We start from the raw sequence: 19025 nt of genomic DNA on the forward strand, positions 1-19025 counted from the left end.
ATCAGGAGGTCTGTTATGTACTTTGAAAATGGTGTTTGGTGTTGAGTGAAGCTCTTGACACTTAATATGTGTAACTTAAGATCTCTAGGCAAATACAGAGACTGAGCCCAAAGTTAATGAGAGACAGAGAGAGACACACACACACAGATACACACAGAGATACACATCCTGAGTTCTCTTCATGCACTAACTGGGTAAATCACTGACCCCTCTCTGCCTGTGTTACATCCTCCTACATCAGGGGTAACGATCCTGTCACACACTACATTTATTAGGAGGTAATATATATCAAAGTATTCTAAAATGCAAAAAAAACACACTGAACTGATTATATCTATATATAACTTTAAAACACACACTGCTGTTTACTTGCATATTTTTTAAATTGTTTTTAAGACTCTTGGAGTTAAAACAGCCTGTTATTAATTTAATCACCATCATAACATTACTGTAGAGCTTTCCTTTTGCAACAGTATACTGCGATGGAAAAGTATTTGTGTGGCAGGACGGTGCCTGGAGTACACAAGTGTTACCAGTTACTGTTTTTCCCTTCCCTCCTCTCCAAACTCTGTCCCTGCCTTCAGTTTCCTAGATGTAGTGCAGAATCATGTCTCTAGCCTACGACCCTCACAGAAGTTACACTCAGCTCCCCTCTGTGTGGGTTTTCACACTCCGCCCTCGGGTAGGTTATAGGTGGTGTGTGTGCCCTTTATCATCAGAAGGTCTGGGTCTGAGGTCACGGTCCACAACTTACTCATTTGAAACCTTACACTCAGAAAGTCTCAGTTTTCACAGATTTATAATTAAAAAAAAAAACCAGTAACTACCTAATGGAGTCTTTGGGAAGATTAAATGAGATGATAAGCTGAAGCACAAGCACAACACTTGACACATAGTTAAGTGTTCAGTGAACATTTTATTCTTAAAAAATATTGCATCCCCACGTTCCCACACCAACGCAGAGGGCCCTGTCTGCGGCTGAGAGAATGCCTGGTACTGCTGCCAGTCTGTGCCACCTCGCCTAAGCCGTCCTCATTAGCTAAGCTGTCCACCCAGGGGTCAAGGGCCCCGCGGAGCACAGAGCTGCCAGTCTCTTCTCTGGCACTCTTCCCATGCCCTCCGTCAGGTCCTGGGCAAACCAGGACCCATCACATCATCATGAAGAGTGGCAGCAATTGCCTTCTCATGGGATCAACTCTGCTTTCCAGCCTGGGCATTAAAGAATTAGGATCATTCTCCTTTCTTTATAGATGTATTTTATGTCTCTAATTCTCGCTTTATTTGTCTGCCAAGATAGCTGCTTACACCAGTGCTCGGTAATTTCAGTAGCATTCTGACTTTGAGTTTGTTGCCTCCTTTTTCTCACTCCTTTGTATCTCTCTCTCTGTCCCTCTCTCTGTGTGTCTCTGTCTCTCATTAACTTTGGAATCAATCTCTATATTTGCATAAAAATCTTTCGTGACACATCAGTGTCGAGAACTTCACTCAATACCAAACACCAACATTTTCAAAGTACGTAACGTCCTAAGACCAAACAACCGTTTGGTATCTGTTTTCAAAGCAGAGTTTAACAAGATACAGTACCATTTGGTATGTTTCTCATTATATGACATCTTAAGTAGAACCAAAATCCCATCTTACTGAGATTTTCTATAAAAAATATATGTAATAAAGCTCTGGCCCATCTGGCAAAAAGTAAAATAGTTCTCCAAACACAAACAAAACCCTGCTTTTTAACTTTTGATATCTGTGCATGACCCAGGGACTGTTCCTCTTCTTCAGAGTCTGTTAAAACCAGTAATATAAGCAAATCTATCATTCAAGAAGGCTTTTTATGTTACATAAAAGCTCACAATGATGATACATTATTTTGTGTAGAAACTATGGCTCTTTTGAAATATTATTGCTAAGCCAGAGTATGTCTGTCAAAACTTTTACTGTACTCAGAACTACAGCATTTTATTCACACATTGCGGAACTATCTGAAACCTTGAAAAATGTATGAAGTGATAAATGTTGAGAAAGCTTCTGATATTTTGCCACTCAAAAACTACATACTTTAATGCAAAATGACATGAAATTATACTTCTTTATGAGTTGACAGTTTGTATATTGGAGAATTGTAAACCTGTATCTTAATCCTTGAAAAAATTAGTCTTTAAAGGAAATTGCTGAAAAACTATAATTTATTTATTATTTATTTATTTTATTTATTTATTTATTTTACTTTACAATATTGTATTGGTTTTGCCATACATCAACATGCATCCGCCACGGGTATACACGTGTTCCCTATCCTGAACCCCCGTCCCACCTCCCTCCCCATACCATCCCTCTGGGTCATCCCAGTGCACCAGCCCCAAGCTTCCTGTATCTTGTATCGAACCTGGACTGGCGATTCGTTTCTTATATGTTATTATACATGTTTTAATGCCATTCTCCCAAATCATCCCCCCCCTCCCTCTCCCACAGAGTCCAAAAGACTGTTCTATACATCTGTGTCTCTTTTGCTGTCTCGCATACAGGGTTGTCGTTACCATCTTTCTAAATTCCATATATATGCGTTAGTATACTGTATTGGTGTTTTTCTTTCTGGCTTATTTCACTCTGTATAACAGGGTTAGGGTTAGGCTTAAGTCCAAATCCTGAGAACATCAAAAAACTATAATTTAAACAGGGAGTATGAGCCTATATGTTTGTTACAAATTGTCCAGGGTGGATGTGGCTATGTTCCTGTCTATGTTTGGTGTGTTTCTTTACTAAAGGATGATTTTTATATAAGAAATTGTTAACAAAACAATGCGAGACTGGAATAGAATGTCCCCAAACTGTTGAATCTTTTTTTAAAAAATTGATCAATTATATACGGTGCTAATGGACTTTCATTCAGCTATTATAGTTTTCCTATAGCATTATGCTAAGACCAATCATTAATTCATCATTAATAATGTAACACTCCATTCTTAGCCATTTATATTTTTATTTGGTATTTATTAATTTTGCCTTAAATTGCTATACTTGTGTCCACAAGTGTTGTCTGAGATTTTAAAACCTCAGAAAATAGAGTTTATTTCTTTGACAGATGCTTACTGAGATGTGGTCAGTAGCAGACAGTGTATGAGGCAAGTGAGATAGGTGAATGATCTGAGACAATCTTGGGAGATACTTCACTCAGTCAGGGAGGTCTCCCCAAGAAGCTGACACCAACCATCAGAGGGAAGAATAGGTATTTTGCAGTGCGTAGAGAGCACTGCAGATGTGGGGGCTGAGGGGGATGTTTATTGAGACTCTGTGGTCTGGTCAGGTGACTACAAATGGTTCAATATCCTGGAGTACAGAATAAGTAAATGAAAGAGCTACATACTATGGGCTGCCCCAGTAGGTGCCAGCTATCCTTCATATATATGGTCTAGAAAATTCCTGGAGAAGGGCATGGCAACCCACTCCAGTACTCTTACCTGGAGAATCCCATGGACAGAGGAGCCTGGAGGGCTACAGTCCATGGGGTCACAAGAGTTGGACACGACTAAGTGACTAACACACACACATTCTTCATATACATGGTCTAGAAAATTCACATCATTTAAGGTTGGTTTAACCAGCCTCATTTTGTAAGTAAACCTAATGTTTAATATTACATCATTTGTCCAAAGTTAAATTCTAGATTGGGCTCCCCTGGTGCTAAAAAGTCTGCCTGCCAATACAGGAGACACAAGAGACACAGGTTGGATCCCTGGGTCAGAAAGATCCCTTGGAGAAGGAAATGGCAACCTACTCCAGGATTCTTGCTGGGAAATCCCATGGACAGAGGCGCCTGATGGGCTACAGCCCATGGGGTCGCAAAAGAGTCAGACACAACTTAGTGACTAAACAACAACAACAAATTCTAGACTGACATTGAACCCACGTCTAACTAATTGCTCTTTGCACTGTAACAGTCTAGTTTTGTTCATATATATTCAATATTTAATAAGGGCTTTTTAACAGTAGTCATTATCACACTGTCTCTAACAGTACTTTCTAAACTCTTACATCTCTCTTTGGTAAATTCCAATATGTATAATGAATATATACTGTCAAATAATGTTGAAAAATTCTCCTTCATGACATAGTAATATGACAGTCACCAGATTTCCCCATGGATATTTAGCCTTCCTTCAGGATTAATTCCTAAACTCTATTTTATGGAGCACAAATGAACATTCAGTGTTAATGGTTAATGTGACAGTGAGTATTATTCTAAATATTTTTAAAGAATAAAATAAAAATATGTAAAATAATAAATTATATTACCTTTCTCTTTCTAATTACTTGGTCTTCTAGTTAGCTATTTGCTAAGATTTTTACATAAAGAAAATTAGTAAACATATAAAATTTATGTATGAATTTATACATAAATTTATAAGATTACCAATCCTACATCAAAAACTTTATGTGAAGTTACCTAACACTTTGGAAAAGACCCTAATGCTGGGAAAGATTGGCAGGAGGAGAAGGGGATGACAGAGGATGAGATGGTTGGATGGCATCACCGACTCGATGGACATGAGTTTGAGTAAGCTCTGGGAGTTGGTGATGGACAGGGAGGCCTGGCGTGCTGCAGTCCATGGGATTGCAAAGAGTCAGACAAGATTGAGTGACTGAACTGAATTGAGCTGAATCTGATACATATGCATGTTGCTTGATCTGTGCTAGTGCTGAATTGTAAGTCAAAGATGTGAAGATTATTCATCTTAAATTAAGAATATTCAAATATTACTGTATGTTGTACATCTGAATCCATGTTGACCATTTCATGCACCATATTGATCTGTGAGACCACTTGTTACCTTAGTCCAAGTGAAGAGCGCCATGTCTCTTCAATTCAGTTCAGTTCATTCGCTCAGTCATATCCGACTCTTTGCGACCCCGTGGACTGCAGCACACCAGGCCTCCCCGTCCATCGCCAGCTCTTAAGAACCTATAAACGTTACAACCAAGTATTGCACATGTGCAAGAAGCCTGTGGTCCTGTCCTGCAACTCACTTAGATGATGGTGAGTGGTAGAATTGGAACAAAGCAGAGCACAGAGTGATTCATTCTAAGAGTTTCCTGGTGCTCATTAGCTGAGTAATATCAAGTCTTTATTAAAGTGCTGCTGTGTTGCCTTGCACTGCTGCCTGAATTGCCTTTGTGTGAGGAACTGTTTTCTTATTTTTATTAGGCGATGAATCCTTGGCATTTCAGAACATGGAAATTTTCACTTTACATGTGACTCTTGTTACTCAGAGTATGGACAGTCTAACTTTACACGTGACTCTTGCTATTCAGAACGTGGTAATTCTAACTTTACATGTGACTCTTGTTATGAACAGATGTACCATTTGCTGTTGTAGCTGGAAGCAGCAGACCTTTAAACACCGTGTGTTTTTTACCCCCAGCAATGCATCTCTTTGGCCTCAATTGGCAGTTACAGCAGACCGAAAATGACACATTTGAGAATGGAAAAGTGAATTCTGATACCATGCCAACAAACACTGTATCGTTACCTTCTGGCGACAATGGTAAGAGAAATAATCACGTGTCCTGTGTTTTTCTTTTAACATTTCTTTTCCATAAATTTATTTTTACCCATGTTAGAGCCAATTGTGTATGGGAGAAGGAAGAGGTTCTAGAATTACAAATATTATCTTTGAATGAGTGGCTTTCATTCAGTTACTTGAAGCACTGAACATTCACATTTTTATCATAGGAATAATACAGTGTTCTGCCTTCTGAGTCAATGGCTCGGCTTTTCTGCCTTTCCTTCAAAAGTGTGCATTTTGTTTTATTTTTAGTCTGTAAATAGATTCTAATTCAGTGTATCATCTCTTATATTATCTTGGGTTTATTGAGCTTTCTTCATTCAGCTAGTATGGGAAGTTGGAATACTATCTTCATTTTGTTTTAGAAGGTTTTACATACAAAACACATTAAAGGATTATCGTTTATTGACCTTTCCTCAGCTTGCCCTTTCTCTAAACTTTCAAAAGTTTACACTTTAAGCTAACAGGCTTTCAAATCAATTGGTTCCGAGTTTAAAAATTGGTATTTAAGAGGTTAGAGAATGCTGTATTTCATTTTTTTCAATATAAACACCCAGAAAAATACGTACATGTCTAAGTATATTTATATGATGTACCTATTTTTATTATATGTGTGTACATGCTTGTATTTATGTTTGGCATTTGGCATTCTCTGACTTTTTGCAAAATGTCATAGTACTTTATATCTCAGAGCAACTGGATAAAGACACCTTTTTCCATCACATGAGAAACAGGCTCTTTGCCTTTCAGCATTTCCCTGGCTCTCCTTCCTCTTTGTTTCTAATCTAGAATATTTTTCTTCTGCTTTGGCATCAGTTATTTTCATCCTCCTGTGGCTGATTTCTTTGCAAGACTGAAAAGAAGCTATTATATATCTATATAGTATATTTATTTGTATTTTATATATGCTGCTACTTTACATGTACCCACTGGCTGTGACTAGTGCTTTTACCATATTTTTTTGTTCTTTGCTTTTCCATCTTCTGTTTTAATAATAATACTTCATGACCCCCTCTTCCTTCTTAGGAAGGCTGATGGATTTTAGAAGATGTTAGATTTTCACAGTAATGGTAAATACCACCACTCCTGCCCCTGTATAGAGTATTTAATACCAAGTGCTGTATATTCACCCCTCTTCTTTCTTAGGGAGGCTGAGGGATTTTAGAAGACATTTCTAAATGTTCAATTTTCACAGTAATAATAATACCACCACCGCTGCCCCTGTGCAGAGTGTTTGATACCAAGTGCTATATATTTCAAATAAACTATAATCTAATGGTTGATGGCAGTGACAGTGGAAATTAGCACACAGTGGATTAGAGGAGTGAAGAAAAGCTGGCCTAATTAAAACTGTTGGTGGGAAGTTTCAATTAAGTGAAATATAATTACTTTAAACCACTGTTTAATCTTTAATGCACTGATAACACACATATGAACAGATCCAGTAACTATACAGAAATTACAAGTATTTATTTTGGGTTTATATAGATTGAAATTTAGACTGTCTGTTAAAGTGGATGGTTCCTGTGAATGATCAAATAGCACTTGTTAACCACACATGTAGGGTACTTTTTACAGACCCTACATAAGAAATATAAGAATAAGAAAAATGCTTATTGTACACATTTTGTTTATTTGTTTATACATCCTAACGTTGTATTGGGCTTCCCCCAATGGCTTGGCAGTAAAGAATCTGCCTGCCAATGCAGGAGATGCAAATTTGATCCTTGGATCAGGAAGATCCCCTGGAGAAGGAAATGGCAACCCACTCCAGTATTCTTGCCTGGAGAATCCCATGGACAGAGAAGCCTGGCGGGCTACAGTCCATGGGGTCACACAGAGTCGGACATGACCGAGTGTCTGAGCATAGCACATTATAAGACAAAATGAAGGCCATCAGTTTTGGTTAGTGTAACTCTGGCAAATGACTTCTCCAAGTAAAAAAAAAACTCTTTTATAGAAACTTCCAGTTTTAAAATACATAAGTCATGGGATATAATATACAACACCACCGTGACTTTAGTTAGTCACCATGAGGATGAGGTGGGGGGCCCCCACTCTCTCCTTCCTGCAGTCCCATAGCTGGGGCTTCCTTCTCAGGGTCTCCTTAGCCCAGCCCTCCTGCCCCATCCCGCACAGTGCTGTTGAGTAGGGGCCCTGCCAGGAACTGACCGACTCAGCGATGGAGGCATAGTGTGTATATTCACACAAGCAGGCACAGAGGGGAGCATGGGACGTTGTGCCCAGGCGTTACCCGCTAACCTCTGTGGGAAGTGAGACAGGGCAGAGACAGTCTCTGGGGTCAGTCCCCAGATGGGTGGCTACCTTCCCTTCCTCCACTTGTCTCATATATTTGAAAGTTGTGAAAAAGTAGATCTTAAATATTCTCATCACATACAGAAAAAGTTGTGACTATCTATGTTAGACATATTGTGGTAATTGTTTTACAGTATATATAGTTATCAAGTCGTTATACATCAGAAACTAATATAATGTTGCATGCAGCAAATAATTAAAAACCCCTTTTGTATGAGGACAAATTGAAAACTATGTGATTCATCCTCTTTAAACAAAACAAGGTTCAGATTGCTTTTAAAGTTTACATTATTGTTCGTCATGTATGAATTTTCTCAAATACAAGCCAATTTCAAAGAATTAGATTTTAGAGCAAGTTAAAAATTGCCTATGAATTGAAGAAATGGGACTAACAGTGCTTCAAGGGTATTGAGTTTTCTTCAATATTGCATATAGTATTTATGGTGTTGCATGTATAATAGCTCCTTAATTAGATGCTACATTGATTTTGTCCATTAAACTACATTTGCAAGGTAAAGTTTTAATTCACTTAGCTTGTGATGTAACACTCTGTATACATAATGTTAAGTTATGGCATGTGGTTGTTTATAAAAAGATATTTTCTCTCAGAGATCTCAAAGTCAGAGTATAAATCCAAGGTTAGGTCATAGAATTGGAGGGTGGGCTATTGATTGTCTATAAATGCCCAACCTTGCTTCCTGATGCCTTAATTATTAGTGCCTCTGTGGGACCTAAGATGATATTTATTATCATTTACCTTCCTTGACAATTGTTAGACCTTCAGAGTTGGATGTATTTTCTGCTTTTCATTTTAATCAGTATAGGCCAGTTCACTCACATGATGTGCAGGCAGCAAGCTCATAATATCTATGACCCCAAAGAGTAGTATTTTTTAACTCTGAGTGGTTTTCTGATGTCATAGAGTAATTCTCAAACAGATACCAAACCCCCTAAATTACCGATAGGATTTTTAAGTACTACTCTGTTTTGTCCTTATGATATCTGGGGGTTATAAACTATTATTCATAAAATATCTCAGAGTACAAAGTCCTTTATTTAGTGGAGTTATCTGAGAAATGCCACTTTACTGATGTGTTTCTATATAAACTGGGAATCACATAAGAAGGAGAGGAATAACAATAGCTATGTGCACTCAGCCTCTTTATGTTTTCACACTCTGACAACCGTATTTTAAGACATTAAGACTGTTGTGACACACACTTTCTGATGAAAGGAAAAATCACAGTTAGCAGGTGAAAAGACAGCTCGTGGCTCCCACGTTGAGGCACAACAGGACAGGATGGGGGGAAAAAACCTTCAAGATGATACTTTATTGTGTTTGAAGATGTGGTACATCTCACTCTAACTGTGAAGGCTTTAATTGGTTTGATTCCTAACCCACACGCTTTGAGTTTAGAATAACTACAGGGCAGTCTGTTGCCCTGTCTGTTTTTTTTCCTCCATCTTTCCTCCTTTTTCTCTTGGTAAAACCTACAGACCGCCTTAGTATTTCCTGTGATCGTTCCCAGGTTCAGACTCTGGGGGCTTAAGGATGGAGTGATCTCAGTAAGGGAGGATGGTGAGCACTAAAACCAGCCCTCCTTTCATTTCCTCTGAAGCCAAAGTTTTCTGGAATTCAGGACATGATGAAAGACATCTGTTTCCAGGCTTTTATCTGGGAGGACTGACGAGCTTCAGAGGAAAAGGTTGTCCAAGTATTTACAAGTTTATCAAACGGTGTCAATGGCACGCTGACTTCCAGGTGTGTTTACAATCAATAAAGAGCATTTGAAAATGCTAACAGCAATGACCACGCTTGACCTGGCCGAATGAGAGGAGGGCCATGACTTGAAAAGCAACAGTGCAGAATTTAAAAAGACAAAGCACCTTCACAAAACTCTAGTCTCCTGACATTCAGATAGAGGCTTTTTAGCAGGAATGTTGTACTAATATTAGCGGCCAGTTCCATGGATTTAAGCAGAGAGAAATCTGTAATGTCCTTTTCTCTGTGCATCACTGATTATAGTGAGAGGGTCAGGTCGGCATCTACCTTTTAGGAAAGAGACATTTTGAGATCTCAATTCAAAATAAATCCTAGATTCTAAATAGTGTAATAATTTAAAGCAGATAGACATGGATAGGCACTTAAAAATGAACACATTTCATAGGATAAGCTAGATCAGTGATCTTAAAACTATTTTGTTCTTGTGTGTCTAAAATATGTACACTAATTTGAGTTGTATTTCCTGCAACTATAGTACTCTTGAGTGTTTTTTTAAAAATCTGTTTTATTCTATACTGAATTTTGTTTCCATTTATCAGTTGTACATATTTGGCTGAAATTAACCTAATTATTATATACATAATGTTAAGCATTTTGATAATTATTAAATATAAAACGTGAAAATGTATTAGAAAATACCTCTCTGAATGAGATGGAGACTTTTCAGACAGTTTATGTATTCACTGATGAATATTACTTATTACAAGAGCAAAGCAAGTTTCAATATCAATTCTATTCCTGTTTTTCCTTTTTTATAAGTATAAACATAAGAACTCTCCCTACAAAATAAGCAGATGGAAATGGAAGAATAGTTTTAGGAAGATGTCTCATTCAATTATTCAGAGTCCTTGTTAGTCCTTTGTTAAAAATCACAGTGATCTATTTCCGAAAAGTATATTTAGTGGTCTGCTGCTAAGCTGCTAAGTCACTTCAGTCATGTCCGACTCTGTGCGACCCCATAGACAGCAGCCCACCAGGCTCCCCCGTCCCTGGGATTCTCCAGGCAAGAACACTGAAGTGGGTTGCCATTTCCTTCTCCAATGCATGAAAGTGAAAAGTGAAAGGGAAGTCGCTCAGTCATGTCCGACCCTTAGCGACCCCATGGCCTGCAGCCTACCAGGCTCCTCCATCCATGGGATTTCCCAGGCAAGAGTACTGGAGTGGGGTGCCATCGCCTTCTCCGATTTAGTGGTCTACAAGTGTCAATTCCACCACATTTCTTCTTCAGTTTTATTGAAAGCAAAGAATTGGCAGCTACCTGATTTCAAAAAGATTCTTTATGCAGTTTTCCAAATCAATCCAGTTTCTCAATTTTCTTGGAGTACACCAGAGAAGGCTTCACCAAGGCTTACCACTAATTATATCTCTTATTCTTTTACTTAGTGGCACTTTATTTTATCTGATATATACAGAATGGAGTGGAAAATGGAACCATTGTTCATTTCCATTTACCTTTGTTATAATTTCTTTTGAATGCTTTTATCATATACTATCAGTATCACTAATTAGCTCATCAAATATGAGCTAATCAAATATATGGGAAATACTCACTATTTAATTTACTGGTAGAGCTAGTTTTCAATAAAATCAAACTTAACTTTCTTCCATAAAAAGTCTGGCTTGTTTGTTTCAGTTCAAATAAATTAATATAAATTTTGTCACAACCATCTCAGCTCAGAATTCCTATGCTAGTCAGGCAGTAGAGAGATGGATAAAACTCAGAGCCTCGCCAGGAGTTTGACAATTGGATTAAATAAGGCATCATTGCCTTGAATACTTCTTACTTTATTGAAGTTCTCTTTGCAATCACGAAACTCTTCTGCAGATGAAAAGCATTCATAGACAGTGGGTGAGTGGGTGACAGGGGCACAAAACGAAGATTTCTCTCTCCCTCTTGATGCATCAGATTTTAAAACCTGCCAGCAGTCTTAAATAGTCCATTTCTTAACTTCATTGCATTTTGCCTTTGCTAGAAATACATGTATGGCAGGAAAAACAAAAGAGCCCTTCCTTGGGTTTATGCTGTCTTGGTTAAAGAATGTTTATCAACAAAAATACTTTCAATTTTGCCTGTTTGACACACTGGAAACTTTATGTTCTAAGAGAGTGTATCAAAGAAAGATTCTGGATATGTGAGAAGTATGCCTGTCTGTTGTAATGGCAGTCTAAATATGGGAATTGTTAAGGTTTTAGAAATTAATTCCCACAAAATAATGTACCCCTTTTTCCTATATTGAAAACTCCCTTGTGTTCCATAGGGGTATGAACTACTCTTGTTTGAAGAATCCTGGACCAAATAACCTCCAAGGGCACTGAAACTCTGAGATTCTAGCAAGATTTTCCATTACAGGCAGACAAAAAAGAAACAGTGATCAGAGCTTCTGTTGCCCCCATTCAAGCACATCCACTCAACCTTGGTTCTTTTGTATTACAAGTAAAAATAACCTTCTTTCTGAAAAAGAGCCACCTGTTAAATTAACTATGGGGCTAACTGTATAAGTAGATACACTTCTCGACCCAGAAGTGGGTACACATATCATTGCAGTGAGAAAGATTTTAACACCTCAAAATCAGGATATAGAGAAAGCAATAAAGCAAAACCTGAAACCCTAGAAATCAGAACTTGGTTACTGTTTCCAAAGCTAATGCCCTTGGGCAGAGATGATGTTCTGGAAAACAGTTCTGGGATTAGCACCAGCTAATGCTGACCAGCTCTCAAAGCATGGGTACACTGTTAAAACATCTACAAGCCATTTCTAGCAGCAGTAGATAGGATCGAGACCAGAGAACAGATTAAATCACATAAGCTTCAGATAGTAACAATAGAACTTGTTAATGGCAATAATGTATAATAATAGAGTTAGAAATCTATGAATATAATGAATGAGTCTAAATATGAATAATCTCATGTATAAATATGTGTACTAACAGATCTTAGTGGGATAAAGGACTACTACTCTACTCAGTATTTTAAAAAATAGTATATGTAGAAATCAACCAAAACTTATTAGCAATTTATAATAAATTATAATACAAAGAATTTTCCCTGGTGGTTCAGGTGGTAAAGAATATGCCTCCTCCAATGCAGGAGACCCAGGTTCAATCCCTAGGTCTGGAAGATTCCCGGGAGAAGGGAGTGGCAACCCACTCCAATATTCCTGCCTGGAAAATCCCATGGACAGAGGAGCCTGGTGGGCTACAGTCCAAGGGGTCACAAAGAGTCGAACACGACTGAGCGACTTCACTTTCACTTTATCAACAGTGAATAAAAGAGTAGATGTCAAAAACTTAGAACAGTGTCTGGCATGTAATAAGTATACAATAAGTTGTATTTAACACGTTAGAAGTGAAGAAAAGTTGACTAAATTAAAAGTGAATATGTGTGTTCAGGTTGATAAAAAGTCATAAATTTATATTCTGTGTGTGGGCGTATGTGATGTTTCCCTTTAAGGACTTAATAGATTGTAGTATTATCATTAATACTAGATATTCAAAAGGATTACTGTCTTAATTTTTGGAAAACTTACAGAGGACAGAGGAGCCTGGCAGGCTACAGTCCATAGGGTCACAAAGAGTTAGACATGACTGAGCAATTAACACATATAATATGAAGAATATTAGGTCATAGTAACCATGGCACACAAAGCCTATCATTCCCTCCCAATAAAAATAAGTACAATTTTATGTCCTAAAACTGAAAGCTAAGCAGTTTCTCTGGTGTCTTTAGTGGGCTAACATACCTGATTTTATATGGAATAGACAGATAAATTTAAAACCTAATAACTTGAAATAAGTATTTGTTTTTAATAAAAAGCATGGGTTATATAGTCTTATATACTATAAGACACATAGTTTTGGAATTATGCAGACTTCTATTTGAACCTTGACTCAACCCTCCCTTTGGGTTATAATTTACTTCTCTGAGCCTTAAATTCCTCATCTCAAAATAGTATCCATCTCACAGAGTTGTTTTGAAATTTAAAACACATAATATAGATGAAACCACCTAGCATGTTGCAGATTCTCACTAAAGGTTAATTCCCTCTTCCCCCCTCCTTAATCTTTTCAGTAAAAACTATTTTATGACAAAGGTATGTTCTTGTACAAAAGCTTCCAAAATGAAAAGCAGACATTGATCTCAGGTAGTTAAAAATTTCTATAAATAAGGATGTTTGGTTCACTAGCAAGCAAAAATAATCTCTGGGTGTAGGGCTATATTTTTTATCCTTTTATCTATATATTCTAGTTTTGCTAAAATGAATATTAATAGCATAAGATAAATATTTTAAAATTCAGTAAGTGATGCACAGTTGATAGTCTGTGAGTTGATACATGAAAAATTACAGTGATCACTGTAACCCAATTTTGAACTTTTATTTTCCAGAGCATTTTATATTGGTAAATTAGTTCAACAAAAATAGACCTGGCAGGTGAAGGACTGTTAATTGCCATGAGTGTGGACATAAGGAAAAGAAAGAGAGGAAGTGAGACTGTTAATAATGACTTTTTATTAAGCTTTCTTGTACAGCCCCCTCCTGCTACCTACCTGGGTTATTACAACTGTATTCTCATTATTTCTCCACTTCTAGGCTTCCCACACGACTGCACTTTAATGCCCTGAGATAATGACTTTGTGTCACCTTTCACCTTTTCAAAACCTTCCATGGATCTCTGTTTAGCTGTAGCTGTCCTTTGACCTGATGATCATGTATCATTGTAGGATGCAATAGTCCAGGTAGAAAAGAATCCCAGCACTTACTAGTAACACACTTTCCCTCAGACTTCATACTCGTCCATAAGTGTAATTTGTTGTTACTCTAGACCCTAATGGCCATGACCTGGATATCTACCTAAAATTTTTGTGGTAGAAAGGCGCCTTCATGACTAATCTTGAATTCAGTTTTTCCTGGTCTCACACGCACGCACGCGCACACACACACACACACACACAAGACATAGGAACAAAAATCTGCCTTTGTGGCATTGAAGTGTAATTTACCCATATTAAATCTATTTCAAGTACATGCTGCTGCTAAGTCACTTCAGTCGTGTCCGACTCTGTGTGACCCCATAGACGGCAGCCCACCAGGCTCCCCCGTCCCTGCGATTCTCCAGGCAAGAACACTGGAATGGATTGCCATTTCCTTCTCCAAGTCGCTCAGTCGTGTCTAACTCTTAGTGACCCCATGGACTGCAGCCTACCAGACTCCCCCGTCCATGGGATTCTTCAGGCAAGAGCACTGGAGTGGGGTGCCATTCCCTTCTCTGATTTCAAGTATCTGGGTTTTTTTGAAATTTTATGACATGAAAATACTGACTTTTTTTTTATATATACTTTTTTGGGGGGATATGTATATATCCATTCTCCGCAAACTCCCCTTCATCCAGGCTGCTACATAACATTGAGCAGAGTTCCCTGTGCTCTACAAGTGTCTATTTTTAAAATGTGCCATGAATTGTATGCATAGTAACACAACGCTTATATATATACACACACATTGTTGTTGTTCAGTCGCTCCCTCATGTCTGACTCTTTGCAACCACATGGACTGCAGCACACCAGGCTTCCCTGTCCCTCACCATCTCCCAGAGCTTGCTCAAACTCATGTCCATTGAGTCAGTGATGCCATCCAACCATCTCATCCTCTGTCCCCTTCTCCTCCTGCCTTCAGATCTTTCCCAGAATCAGAGCCTTTTCTAATGAGTCAGCTCTTCACATCATGTGGCCAAAGTATTGGAGCTTCATTTTCAGCATCGGTCCTTCCAATGAATATTCAGGATTGACTGGTTTGATCTCCTTGCACACACAGACACACACACACACACACAAAACACATATATATCTACTTCTGGAAAAGGGATGTAATAATGCCGTTTGATAGAACTGAAAATAAAAAATCCACGAATATGAGAAGACCAAATTCTTTAACCTGGCATTCAGGGGCCTCCACCATCTGATACCATTTTTGCTTTTCCAGTTTTATTTTCTATTTCTCCCATGACAAATCCATTGATGTCTTCCATTCATTTGATATCTTCTGAGAGCCAAGTGCTTTATATAGAATACCTCATGTAAAGCTTAGAGGAGTCCTGTGATTGCATGGTTACTTTTACAGGTGAGATTTAGAATCAGAAGCTTAGTATACGCCTTCAGGTCACACAGCTAGTTAGCCAGTAGAGTCAGGGTTCAGACTCCAGTTTGTCTGACTCCAGGACAAGTTTTCTAGGCTTCTTTTCTAGCCAGATGGATCTCTCTGATTACCATTGTTCTAACACATGTTCAGTTCCATTGCATGTTTTTAATTACAAAGTTTACCTCTACTCAGAAACCTTATCCTACTTGTCCTATGAAGTCGAACTCAGTGCCTGCCCCTCTGTGGCATCTTTCCAGCTCCAGCCTTCCATGATATCACTTTGCTCTGACCCTTAACCATACGTTGCTTAAGATAGTCATGTATTAGTTTGTAGGTGTCGTCTTTCCAACCAGGTAATTACTTGCTTGATGACAGAAGCCATCAAAGCCAAAGTCCATAATCTCTAAGAATCTGTTTTCTAGTTTATGTTTCTTCTTAATACCTGCAATTCTGTGTCCCTAGTAAATGCTCCAAAATGAACTCAATGGTAAATTAAGAGTTCTTTGTAGATAGAAGACTCTCTTCTGTCATTAAAATAATTTACAACTAACTACTTGTAGTTATCTGAATTTTGAATCTGATTGATTTGGAAATCTTCATAATCCATTCTGCCTTAATTTACACTTCGCAGGGTTATGGTATGTTTAGAATGACTGATAAGTACCAGACTTAATCTCTCCCAAGAAATAACACCACATATAATTTGTAAGATAATTACGTTTCAAATGATCAAGAAAGACTGTAAGTGTGAAAACAGTTGCAGTAATAGGTGTACCTTGGGGGAAAGTAAAAGGATTTTGACTTAAATATCTTAAAGAACCTGCTAAAGCAGGATTACTTGAAGAATATCTTAACAGAGAAAAACCTTTTAAAGGGAAAATTAGAAATAAAGAAGAGCATTTCATTTATCAGAAGGAAATGAAATTTCTGAGCATTTCAGTGAAAAAAAGTTTTGGAAAGTCAGAAGGCTGTTTTAGTTTTGGTTCTGTTTCTTTTTAATTTTCCCTTCTTTTTCAATGAATCTCTTACATTCAGGAAAATTAGGTGGATTTACACAGGAAAATAATACCATAGATTCTGGAGAACTTGATATTGGCCGAAGAGCAATTCAAGAGGTTCCTCCCGGTATCTTCTGGAGATCACAACTCTTTATAGATCAGCCACAGTTTCTTAAATTCAACATCTCTCTTCAGAAAGATGCCTTGATTGGAGTATATGGCCGAAAAGGCTTACCACCCTCCCACACTCAGGTAGGTTCTATTACCAATAAATTGAAAACCGCTAGTTTGCATTTTTAAAGTCATTCCATTTCTTAAGTGCACCGGTTTAACTCTTTGACCACTTTTTTATTGATGTGTTACAGCGAAGAGTTGTGACTGTAGGTGACACTTATCTTGAGACTTTTGAATTAGTATGAAGAACAGCTCTTTCTTTCTGATTCACTTTAATCACTATTGATTGATTAAAATGTATAGAATTTGTGAGTAACCTGATGAATATTGAACATCATCTAGGCAGTAAAACATCATGGATTTTCCAAGTGTTTTAGAACAATTCTGTGATCATTTCCAAAGATCACACAACTTTCATGTAATAAATACATGACATTTTCATCCCAAACAAGTGTTCATTCTGTTGAAAATACATAGTTTTTACTTTGTCAGATTTACTCTTTGTAAAGAAATTATGGGACCATAAACAGTTATATAATATGAACTTTTATCAACTAAGCCACAATTCCTCATCTATATATGATAAACACTAAAATACAGAGGCAAAAGGGCTTTCATAGATCATCAAGGATGATCACATTATTTAAAACAATTCAAATACTCCTATATTATAGGTGCAAAGAACTTTAAAGTCAGTTTGCTTTCATGAAAATCATTTCACAACTGTCGCAGATTAATAATCCTAAAGACCTTTTCATGATCCAGTACTGACTCATGGAATGTAAATTGGAAATTGTGGTTTAAAGATATTCCATTACGTCTCAGAAATTATGTAAATTACCTACCACAAAACTGGAGCCTAGACTTTTTCCAAAAACAGGAATTCCAAAAATGTGATAGATGGTTAATTAAAATGGGCAATTAGATGAGCTTAAAGTTATGCCTGAAAATTGGTTATTTGCCCATGGAATTTCATGCTGACTAATTTGATGTATTAAATGAAGACCAGATGCTTTATATTATGTAAATTTCTGAGAAATGCTTTTTCTATAATCTCAGAATATAAACTATAAGAAAAATTGATCCATATACTAATAAAAACAGTTTTTAAAAAAAGATGAATAAGAAAAATTTGAACATGCTTTCTCTAATGTCCTGGATTAAAAAAGTTTCATATACATATATAATTCATACAACTGAATTTTTTGAATGCCATACTTTCGTGTATTCATTTTTCTGAGTTAACATTTTTCATATCTACATTGTTAGACTAATGCCTTTAATGCTCTCATATCAAAATACCTCTTATTATGTACTAGGTAGGGTCCAATTATAAATTTTAGATTATAGTTACATCTGACTGTAGTTCATGTTACAGGTGATACTAACTAAGATGTAATGACAACCTTTTCTTAAGTAGAAGTGGCTGTCCATGACTTCAGTTATAGCAAATAGATTACATTTAGTAAACAATATTCCAGTGAAATAGAAAAAAAAAAAAAACTTTTTTCCATTGGAATCATGTGTGATTAAATTATTTTTATAACTCAAGAAACATACCTCTAAGTACAATAGCAAGCTTGTAACCTGTAAATTCCAAAGATTAATTTCAAGGAAAAAATTAATGCATTGAGCACGTTAAAGGTTTATTTAAAGATTTAGAATTGACTTTTTGCAAGTTATATATACCATAAAAGACTAGGGAATAAAAGGTGTAGTTCAGGTTTTCTTATAATTCTTCTGGTATTTAAACACAATATACGTGATATTCACTTTTCTTTTCTACCACAATGTATGTGTTTAAGTAGGTTATGCATTTTCTTAAGCTCCAGTTATTAGAGTTCCTGCCTCCGGTTTATTCAGGATCAGCAGAGCAAACAGCTGTTTCCGAGTTCAGTGTTTAAACATGAAATACGCTATGAAGCAGCCCAAATTGAACATTTCTCTGTTTCTGGGGAACGTTAAATAAATCAGCCCGAAATAATTAAAATTGGCCAACCATTCAGAATAATCACTTGAGTTTTGAAAGTCTTTGTGACCCGTTATAAAACTGTCC

The 19025-nt window shown here is 37.1% G+C and overlaps 1 protein-coding gene across 15 annotated transcripts in view; it reads left to right on the plus strand.

Annotated features, from left to right (window-relative positions):
- The window catches only part of TENM3 (teneurin transmembrane protein 3), a 2746241-nt gene that overhangs the window by 2601718 nt on the left and 125498 nt on the right, over positions 1-19025 (plus strand). For all 15 annotated transcript variants that reach the window (XM_027530163.1, XM_027530171.1, XM_027530173.1 and 12 more), the window contains 2 exons: positions 5421-5543; positions 16833-17047. In XM_027530163.1, coding sequence (XP_027385964.1) covers positions 5421-5543; positions 16833-17047 — 338 coding nt within the window. The remainder of the gene's footprint in view (positions 1-5420; positions 5544-16832; positions 17048-19025) is intronic.

Source organism: Bos indicus x Bos taurus, chromosome 27, assembly GCF_003369695.1.
Source record: "Bos indicus x Bos taurus breed Angus x Brahman F1 hybrid chromosome 27, Bos_hybrid_MaternalHap_v2.0, whole genome shotgun sequence".
Taxonomy (NCBI): Eukaryota; Metazoa; Chordata; class Mammalia; order Artiodactyla; family Bovidae; genus Bos; species Bos indicus x Bos taurus.